At 30.7% G+C, this 11,566-nt stretch overlaps 1 protein-coding gene across 4 annotated transcripts in view; it reads right to left on the reverse strand.

The window, feature by feature from the left end:
* The window catches only part of LOC106465005 (protein phosphatase 1 regulatory subunit 7-like), a 40,184-nt gene that overhangs the window by 23,961 nt on the left and 4,657 nt on the right, over window positions 1-11,566 (reverse strand). For all 4 annotated transcript variants that reach the window (XM_022392828.1, XM_022392827.1, XM_022392829.1 and 1 more), the window contains exons 3-5: window positions 7,430-7,477; window positions 4,160-4,218; window positions 2,762-2,827 (exon numbers count right to left, since the gene is read on the reverse strand). In XM_022392828.1, the coding sequence (XP_022248536.1) occupies window positions 2,762-2,827; window positions 4,160-4,218; window positions 7,430-7,477 (173 nt within the window). The remainder of the gene's footprint in view (window positions 1-2,761; window positions 2,828-4,159; window positions 4,219-7,429; window positions 7,478-11,566) is intronic.

Here is an 11,566-nt window from a genome sequence, read left to right on the forward strand (position 1 = left end):
AATAAGGAATGGGGATGTGGATTTAAAAACTAATCTTAAATCCACTTGAGGGTAGTAACGACCAAGTATGCGTTTAAGTTGATTTTTTAAATGTAAGCTTTATTTGCCAGTATAAGGAAGACACGAGTATATAGTAAATTTAGGTACAGTTGGTATCTTAATTGGATTTGTGAGTTTCTTTGTTAGGAAGGTGTTGGTAATGTTTTCTAATAAGTGTTGTGGATAGCAGTTACGTTTCAGGATGTCATGTAAGAATGAAATTTCAGAGTGTAGATTAAGATTATGCTTACTAAACAGAGCTTACAACCTGAGCTCCACATATATATATATATATATATATATATTATAACTTATAATGGCACAAATAATAGTTAGTCACTGTTCAAAAGGGCAATAAAACAATAAAATTTAATTATAAATAAATGTATATTGTTATGAATTTAAAGCTACTTAGGATAAACGAATGTAGTTTCATGTTAAAATTTGAAGTCATTCTAGAAAGAAAAAAGGGTAATTTAGATTTATTTCGATTTTTTTCTGGTGGTTAGGAGGTCAGTCAAATTGACAAACTGCATATAGAGTTAAAGTAGAGAAAATAACAGATAAACTATAAAGTTTTACTGAAAACAAACATTTGAAATGTATTTAGGAGGTTACACAAATGAAGTCTGAGATTTTTGAGATGATGAAAAGTATTTTTAATCCTAACATGAAAATCACTTTGTATATGGACTATTCAAAACAAGTACTGATATTCAAGGACAAATCATTTTTTTAGTTTATTAAAAATACGTTATTAAAAATGATTTTTTTTATGTGAAAGACTTATAATGTTTACTAAAAGACTTCCCAACCCAACTCCATAATCTTGTGTTGCATCAAATGTGCCACATGTGGACGTGCATTGTTGTGGAGAAGGAGAACACCTTTCCGATTGACGAGTGAATGGAGTTTCTGATGAAGGGCTTGACTTAAAAATTCCAGTTGCTGAACATAGATCTCTGCATTGACAGTTTGTTGTATATTGTGTAATGAATTACTCCTTTGATGTCCCACCAAATGCAAAGCATCACTTTCTGCAGTTATGCCTAGGACTGAGCCATTGTTTTTGGCATTTAATATTTGCATAGAAAATCATTTTTCATCACCGGTGACAATTCTGTCCAAAATTGGTTCATGCACATTATGTGCCAGAAGAGACAAAGCAACATTCACACATTGGTAACGATGATCATCGGAGAGTACGTGAAACACCCAAACACCTTCTTTAAGGAGTTTTTCCATTTTCCTTAGATGTTTACATATTGTTTTATGAGAGACATGCCATTTTAGGGCCATTTCACGAGTATGTTGCCTTGGGTTAGACTCAACAAGTGTCTTCAGAGCATCAATATCAATTCCAACATGTCAGCCCCTGCCATCACAGTTTTAAGGCTAAAGTCACCTGAACGAAATTTGCTGAACCATCGTTGACACTTATGAACATTCAAAACATTTCTTTGATATTCTTTGTGGCTACAGAGGTGTTGTTTCTCTTCTTGTATTCAAACAGCATTACATGCCGAATGTGTGTCTCGTCATGTACCATCACTATAAGGGATTAGAGCATACTAAACTTTACATGTTATATAGGCTACACTAACATGACATTTAGGTGGTTCATTTAACTATTATATGTGATGTACATTTTTTGGGGGGTGGTTAATGAAAGTGTTCCAAAATGTGACATTTAATTCTTGACGACCTAATACAAACATCAACTCAATAACTAAAGGTAGAAATTTGTAGTTCAGCAGTTACAAGTACAAACCTGCAGTCAACTAAAAATATATGCCTTAAATACAGAAAATAAAATATGAACCTGAAGTCCAGAAAATAAAATATGAACCTGTCGTTCAGTATCTAAATATGGTATCTGCAGTTTGGGAACTGAAAGTATGAACCTTTAGTTCAAGGACTAAAAATATGAACCTGCAGCTCAGAAACTGAAAATATGAATTTGCAGTCCAACATCTAAATGTATGAATCTACAGTCTAAGAACTGAAATAATGAACCTGTAGTCCTGGAACTGAAATAATGAAACTGTAGTCCAGCACCTAAATGTATGAATCTGCAGTCTGGAAACTGAAAGCAACTCAAAATATGTTGAGTTGATGCAACTAATAGTTTGAACAAGCATTTTGGCAAATAAAAGTAAAGACCTGCAACTAATCATCTAAAAATATTTACTTGTAGTCTTATAACAAATTCAAAATCTGTATTTCAGCAACCCAAGTTATAAACTCACTAAACTTTCTATCCAACACTCAAACAAGCATTATAAACCCAGAGCCTTAAGTATGAGAACAAAATGTCTAGGCTACAGTCTATTAATTACAAGTGCAAACAAAAAATTGAAAATGCAGATCTGCAAACAAGTAAACATTGTAAACATGCAGTTCAGCAAATAGAAATTTTAACTTTCCGTTCAATAACTAAAAATATTAACCAGTAACTAAAAGTGTAAATTTGCAATAAGCTAACTGAATATAATTATAATGAAAAGATAAGAGTTCAATAACTAAATGTGCTCATTTGCATTCTAAAAGTATAAACATGTAACCTAACAAGTGGTGGTCTGCAGCCTAGCAGTAATGCAGTTGAAATTTTCTAGTTAAATAACTACCAGTGTTATAAACTAATAAATCACCTATATATAGAAAAAGTACATATTAATGGAAGTTTAAATTCTAAAATCAAACAAAGAAAATAATTTCATACCTCAACTTGGTGAAGTTGATCAAAATTTCCTATTTTTTTTATTCGAGAATGGGTCAAGTCTACTTCCTAAATAAATAAAATAATTATAAAAACCGATGTGAAATTAATGAAATTTGTACCATTTAGTTGAAGATAAATACAGAATTTATTTCCACTCAGCTGAAAAAATACACGTAACTTTCAAATATTTTATCTAATGTAACAATAAACAATTAAAGCAACCCAACACAGCTGCTACACATTTAAAAAGTTCATTATTTTAGTGTTATTGTCTTCTGTTTTTATCCCAAATTAACTGTCCTTTTCTTAATTAGTTGCTTTTTAATTTCTCTGAGTGTTTCAGGACCTGAACATTATCATTAGGAATATTTTTTCTTTTATGTAATTTTGAAATTGACACAATCTTAATAGTGTAAGTTTGACTTCTTAATGTCACTGTCATTTCTCTCCATCAATATATATAGTTATTTATTTTTGCATAACAGTATGTTCTATGTGTGCTTTAGCATTTTTCAAAATGATGATACCTTTAATTTGTTCAATAGCACTGGTCGTCAGAATCAAACTTTTTTCTCTCATCAAAGATGTAAGCACAATTTTCTAGACAATTTTTGCATGCTGATTCCAAATCTGTTTTCGGTTTACTTCTAGCACATCTAGTTATAGAAATATGACTGGTTATAATTTCAGCACAATTTAGGTAATAATCACACATTAGGCTAGTAAATGTTACAACATTATTCATTTTTCAGTATAATTCCCATAAACGTTATACACACCATACACTTGGTTAAATTTATACAGTACACACTTACGAAAAAAGAAATGTACAACATCTTAAATCATAATTAAGGCAATAACCTTTTAAATTTGATCGGTCTCATCACAAAATCTTGATGCGCTGGAGAAAAGCCAAAAACAGATTTGGAATCAGTGTCCCAAGAGCTATCTAGCCCATCTATCATTATATCTGATGAAAATGGCTTGTTGGCCATTGTAGTTTGTGTAATATCTGAACATTGAATGTTAACTCTACTTTATCATATCAATAATGTATGTCATGACTTGTTGGCCATTGTAGTTTGTGTAATATCTGAACATCGAATGTTAACTCTACTTATTGATATGATAAATTTATGTCATTAAGATTAAAAAACTGCATGTGTACAAAACTTTGTTATTAATGAGATAATGTTGAAAAATATTTGTCTCATACAGACAAAAAAATCCCTGTTAAAGTTGTGAATATTATATCAAAATTGTTTTTTACTCAAAAATAAACAAGTATAGGTATTTTAGAGATTTTTAAAAATGCTTTATTTACAGTACCACTCAAAGAAAAACTAATAGTAAAGCTTAACTCCAAGACTATTGAGAAAAAAGAAACATTTCTCATACCACTGCTTCTGGGTCCAGAATAATTTCATCTGCTTCTTCTTCATCATCTTTTTCTGGTTCTAAAAACAAAAATAATATCTTTGGCTAACTGGCAAAAAGACTGATTTTTCAAACATTAAATAATCTATGTTAATCATCACAAAACCTGAAAATACAAAAAAAAAGGTAATGAACTTTTATTTAACTACATATTTAAACAACCTCTCTCTCAAGTATTGAAGTACATGTAAAATTATATCTACCTTTTAAATAAAATCATGATCCAAAATAATTTCAAAAGACAAATTTCATTTTCTGTTTAGTAAGGAAACTACTGAACTGGATAATTAATTCAAAAATACAATAACAGCAACTTTTACAGTAGGCAAGTAACATTTAAATGTGACTCTTACCTGATGATGACTTAATACTATGATTCAAAAATTGTAATTATTAAAATCAGAACTTGCCTACTGTAAAAGTTTCTGTTATTTTATATTCAAATTAATTTTCCTTCAGTTTGGTTACCTTTATATCAATGTGTTTTTTGTCATTCTTTGTACCGACACATTTCATGTCTGTGATTTACATTCATCTTTAGCCTAGTTCTGTCTTCAAGGAAGTATGGTTCTTGATTTCAGAGAATTACCACAAAATTTTACTTATTCCACATTAAAAAACAAAATGCAGCAGAGGGAATTCAATACAGTAAAATTTCTTTTATTCAAGACTTGTGGATGTAGTATTTACACTAATTCTTGTACTAGTATCATGTATAACCAGTGGTCATGTTCAGAAATTACAAACTCTTGTTGAAGTCTAGTAGCTTGTTCAAAACAAGCTAATTCTCTTACAAGGCTAGTATGAGTAATGATCCTTTTCAGAGCATGCTAACTCTTTAAGTTCACAGTCTGACATAATTAATAAGTTAATTTAATATAAAAATAATTATTGTTTAAGAAGCAAAAGTGTTGTGTGGGCTTCATGATTTAATCCAGTCCTTTTTCAATAATCAAGAACCTTTCTTAATTAGCAAGCCTGATGACTGGGAAGTCACTAGCATGCACAGGCTGGTTACAGTTCTTTAATACATCTGGAAATATGCAATGTACAGTTGGGATTTATATTTGATTATTCTTTGATTCAAACAGGGATGTTTAGTGAACTTATGCATGTACAGCAATCGTGTTTAGAGCATACTAACTTTTGTTTAATGCTAAAATGAGTATTGGTGCGTCTATTACAAGACAAATATCTATGTTTCGGGTGGTGATTGCTGAATTCACCACCAATGATCATGAACTGCATACATCATCTCAATTTTACAAATTCAATAATTGCTTGCAGAATATGTTACAACAATGTAATTCTAATTATTTGTAAAATTAACCCAAAGCAAACCAACAAAAAATTTTACAATTTTAAAAAGTTGGATCTAAGTGAACAAAAACTGTAAAAGACAAATCCTATAAGGAAAGGTATAATATTCAATGTGTACGATCTAAAATATATTCACAGTCAAAATATGATACAGAATAGAATGTATTTTTATGCAAAGCCTACATGAAAGCTAAAAAAACTGGATATTTTTACTGCAGGATGCAGTTCATCCAATATTGTTTTTTCATCAGAATTTGGGCTACTTAATTCTTAGATTCAGTAGCCAAACTGTCCCTTCAAGGAAGTAAACCTTCCAGCATGAACCATAATATCCATGAATGAAGAGAAAAACTAAAAACTCATTCCCAGACCTTTCCTCCATCAAGTAAGGAGCAGGCTAAAAAGCAACTGGAAAAAGCTCAAAACACCACACACTCGAAGAACCAACAGAAGAAAACAAATCAAAGGCAGATTATTTTTGCTTTGTATTTCATTTAAAGACTGTGTTGATTACCATTGACTGGAACAACAATTTGTGAAGTAAATGTGTTTTGTTAGAGCAAAGCAATGTGTGGGCTATCTGCTGTGTCCACCCTAGGGAATCGAACCCTGGACCCCAATGTTATGAGTTTGCAAACACACCACTGTTCCACAGGGGGATTGAAAAGCCAACAGACTAAAAGAAGGTGCAGGAAAAGCAAATCTATGAATAAGGACACCAACAGTCTCAACTGAGACCCTCTCCCTAATTGCTGTGCAATGCTAGATCAGAGGTGGAATAGGAGAGACCTGACTGGCTTAAGTGCTGGAATTAATAATCCAGGGATTCATACTGTAAATATTGGCTTTCCAACCAGAATATAACAAAAAAATATTTATTTATTTATTATAAATTACTAATAGATAACAACAATATAATTGAAAATATCTCCAAATGATTGTAATACTGGGATACCTGTTGGTGACACTTTGTCGAGAAAAAGTGATAACATTATCCGAATAAGGTGCTTATATACAGTACCAGGATAGATGGAACTTTGATGTAGATGGAGTGTGTCATGAGACAAATATCCCCAAAGGCAAATAAGTGAGGTATAAATGACTGGAGGAAGTGAGAAAAAATCTGACAAATGCTTATATGGGCAAAGGAAGAAACCCTGGCAGTCGAGTAATAGCTATAAGTGGGAGAAGGGGTATGTATAATTTGGAACTATCTTTCTGACTTTCTAACTATGCAACAAGAGCCATTAAAAACTCAGCTAAGATCATCAATGTGTTTCCTGTGGGAATAAAGTTTGAACTGGAAGCAAAATAGACAATTCTCTGTGTGGAAAACAATGTAAATAATATATCATTTGAGAGATTAAAATTTTGGCATTCTATTGATTATAAATAATGTAGTATTAAACCTAAGACAGAACTTTTTACAAATCCTGAAAGAGAGGATGTGACAGGTGGGTGTGGCAAGAGGCGTCTGATTTTCTATTTTATGACTCTGTAACCAAATAAGTTTGAAAGTTATAAAAATAATGCTTTGCCTGAGCAATGACAAAATTATAATTAGTAATTTATTAAATTTTGTACTTCTCAGAAGGGTGGTAAATAAATCGTAGAAGAGGCAACACCTAGAGAGCAAATGTCCCATTTCTCATACAAGGGGAAATTCAGGATATTTTTAATATTGCTTTATAAAATTAAGAACTTAAAACTTATTTAATATTAAAATTTGGATTATTAGCTATGTTTGTATTCCAAGTTTATTCATATACCATGATAACAGTAGTTTAATTAAATTTTGAAAGTACCTCACAAAAGCCTTGTGACATGTGCAGAAAAAGATGCCCATGGAAAATTTGTTAAATTCTACATTTTTGACAGCTAACCCTAAGTTTTACCAAAACCCTACCTTACCTTCTTCACTTTCTTCTGTGTCCAAGTGGCCATCAACAGATTCCTCAACTGAAAAGGATCATATATTATTTGATTTTCTTACCTTGTCATTTTCTAAATATATGATCTTTAAAAAAATCACTCACTTAAAAAAAAGATTTATTATTTATACATCTCAAGGTAACTTTATGTACATGAGGTTGTATAATCATGTTGTTCCAAATCTTCTTTTACTAATCAACTTTCTGAAGCAAGATATCAATACTTCAGCTTTAAGATCAAAGTTCAAAATAAAACAAGTATAATTTGACTAGATAAAAATATTTAAGAAATGAGCAAGTAATCCTTTACTGAAGGAGATTAGGATGTTCTAAGTTATACATACAGTTTTTGTTCTTCAATGTATCGGATATAAGTTTGATGTACTTACCTTTACAACGTAAGTATCTGGTGAACTTCAAAAACATTGGATTTTGTATACAAATTAAAGATAACAAGACATGATTTCTAGAGCTAATCAGAAATTTTGATAGCTTCATAATGCTCTTTTGTAAAAAAAAAAGTACCAATGTGCACCAACAAGAATTATGTAAGTCAAATTTACCCTCATATTAACATTATAAAAGTCACAGTGTAACATTTTTAACTACTGGTCAATCTGAGCAGATAAACTGGAGTGAGACAATACATTAAGCTCATGATAAGACACATATCATGTTACACAAGTCATGAAACCTCCCTCCTATCTCTGTTTAAATGGCTTAAAAATAACTGTTAAAGTTTTAGATCAACACACAGTAATTTCAACAAAAGTACATTTAATTACCAACAAAGAATATGCATTTGTCTTTAAATCAATTATAAAAAATAAAATACTAAGAAATGTTAATTTTTATTTAATTAATGTGATAACAGGATGGTACCATATGTTTTTTAATTCCCTTAGTTAAGATGTAAATGTTTTTGAAAGTATTGTGTTTTTCAGAGTTACCAGTTTGGACACAGAGAGATGCTCATGTAACCACTTCAATTCCTGTTGTTTTAGTGCATATAAGATGTCAGTTCAATAGTTGGCAATTAACCAACTTACTTGTAGGGAAATTAGAAAATGACAGAAAAAATAGCTTTCTATTTTAGATGTCATTTTCTTAAGTTGCAGTGGCCAAGGATCATGTGTGCAAGATATGCTCATGTGCAAACCTGGCTTTGTCAGTGCTTTTATGTTTTTGTATATACCTCTGTAGGAAGAAGGTGGGAATCATCAATAATAAGAATCACAGTCTTTTCATAATCTTTGAGTTTTTACATATCATATGCTTGTAAGTTAATTTAAACCTTTTTTCAGCTATAGTAGCCTTTAACTTAAAATTGATTTGATTTAAGTTTTTTATAGCAAGTTAAACTTTGGGTAATATTTACTGTTTGGCTTCTATGAAGCTATGGTAAACTTCTGCTTTATTTAGAAGTTATTTAACTTTACTTTGTGAAATTAACTGCATTGCGCTGATGATTTGAAATAGTTTTAGTTATATTTATCAAATTACTTTGGACTTTCCTTCTAATATTAACTTTGGAGTTTAGTTTCATTTCAATTATAGGGACAGATTAACTTACGGGGGTGGTGGGACACATGGAGCTGATAAAAGAATTGAATAAAGGTTTACTATTACTCTTATCAGTTCATCACATTCACCACAAACATACTTACACTTGTTATGTTTTTGTAGTTGTATTGTTTTATTGTCCTGTTTTTGTGAAAGATATTTTTTCCTCATTTATATTTTGGCATTGAATCTTTCTTCCAATATTTCTCTTGTAAATCAGAGAGATAATGATTAATACTCTGTAGACCAGTATCTTAAAAACCTTTAATAAGCAGGCTTAACTGATTGCCCTTTTGGAAAACTGTTCTACACAAAATACCACAGTACATACAATTACTGATGATGACAAAACCTTGTCGAAACGTTGTACATTTGCTGTTGTATTAAAGTTTTTCTTCATTACCCATTCAAGCCGTCTCCAGCCATTATTAGTCTCAAAGTGGGTTCCTCGTCATCGAATTTGAATTACTCAGTATATTGCCAGATTTCTTATTCACTGTGCATGGATTGATGAAGAGCACATTTTAAACAAGAAGGCATCCTGAAGGGAGAATTGAGTTGCTGAAGCAGATTTGGAAGACAAAAACTTATCACACTCAACATTTGTTGTATTCTCATTGTATTTTACATTTGTTTTGCAAGGCTTGCACATTGTATTTTGTTTGTCAAATTTTTTTGAGTCATTTCCATTTACTGACAGGAAAACTGAAATTTTTCTAGACTGCTGAACTATAAAGCACCAAAGAGTCTTGAACTTTAGAGTATTAAGTTCACCTTCACTTAGCTTAGACCCACTATTTGCCATTGCTTTAAAGTTCATTTTCCAGAAGCTTCCATGCTACACATTGCATCATGGGATACATATATGTACAATTTATGTACAACCATACAATCATGAAACTAAGCCTTTTTCTTTTATGACTTGCAGAACAATAAATGTGGCAGGTTACAAACTAAAATATATTAGCATTTTTAATGCTGTATTGCAATGCATAAGCTACCAATCATGTATGGAATAATTTTGTAAAAAGACTATGATACATCAATAGTTGATGAATTGTTGCACCCCTACTGAAGAACAACCACAAACTATAATTTTCTGTGAACGCTGAAAGGTTGGTCTTAAGTCCTAATGTGGGCTAAATATAATTCATACTACAAAATACCTGTCTTATATATTTATGAATAATAATTTAGTTATATATATTATATTTCCATGGCAGGTAGTATGAAACATGTCACATTTACAAAATGACAGCTAACTTGAGTTGTGGTGCATTTTTTTAATAGAGGAAAATAGTATTTTGAACTAAATGTACTATACTAAGACAACAATCTTATATATTATATACAAATGGACACATTTCTAATCCACATATTTTATCACTCATATTTTAAGTCATACTGACCACGTAGTTTCCAACAAAACTGAAACAGCTTTTAATTGATATTAGACCACCATGACACATTGGGTCAACCACTATTCAAAGGTTATGAAGAATTCAAGCTAATATCAATATTGCACAAAAATGAAGGTTTATTTTGAGATAATTTACTTAAATATATCAATCCATTCGTGTTATTCATAATTCAAGAAAAGATATTTGATTGTTGATCGGAAGTAAAAGGAAAGACCATTTCATTTTTTCAAAAAAGTGAAGTAAGAAGTTTCATAAAGAGCGCGAACAGTAGTATGAATGATTTTTTGACTGAGAAAATAAGCAAACAAACAAATAATCTCAGAGTTTTAGTAGTATACAGATAGATTCTTCAAGATCTTGTTTTTGTCATCTTACACCTTTTAATGAAGATGGGAACATTAACAGGGAAATAATATAATAGCCAATGCTCGACAAGAGGTTTTCGTTTATAAAATTTTGTTGTTTTTCTCGACTTTATTTTTATTTTATTACCTCATCTCCATAGTTACTATTTGCATACAGTCAATAATATTGTAGGTCCATTTTATTGTTGTTCTTTCTACGTGCCGTTATAACACATTTTCATCTCATCATTTAATTTCTGTTATGCATGTATTGTTGTATCGAAGATATTTTAAAGTGATTCATCAGGTAGAAAATGAATAGATAGATAGATAACCTGATATGTGGCGCCCATCTAGTGCCCTAACTTCATATAGAAATTTTCATTAAAGTGATCCGAAAAACGGGGCTAACTCGGTAACCCGTGGCCCGATTTTAACGAAACTTGTTTTATTCTGTTTCTATTCTTATTCCATTACAAATATGGTGCTATTGTGCGCCGTTTTTGCTGTATTTAATTACAGGCAAGCATACATACAAACAATCTCAGAGTTTTAATATTATATAGATTTAACACTATTTTTAACGATTATAACTTATAATGTAAATATTTTCCTATGTATTAGAATTAGATAATATCGATTTTGCATTGAAAAAGAACTATAGAAGATGCCATATCTATTCTACATAATATCTTAGTGGAGAGGTTTGTACCTAAAATATATTATAAGGATAAAAATGTAAAAATTCATTAATATGTAATTTGATTAGTTAAATAAATGAAAAAATAT

This window comes from Limulus polyphemus, unplaced genomic scaffold (assembly GCF_000517525.1).
Source record: "Limulus polyphemus unplaced genomic scaffold, Limulus_polyphemus-2.1.2 Scaffold1809, whole genome shotgun sequence".
NCBI classification, from domain to species: Eukaryota; Metazoa; Arthropoda; class Merostomata; order Xiphosura; family Limulidae; genus Limulus; species Limulus polyphemus.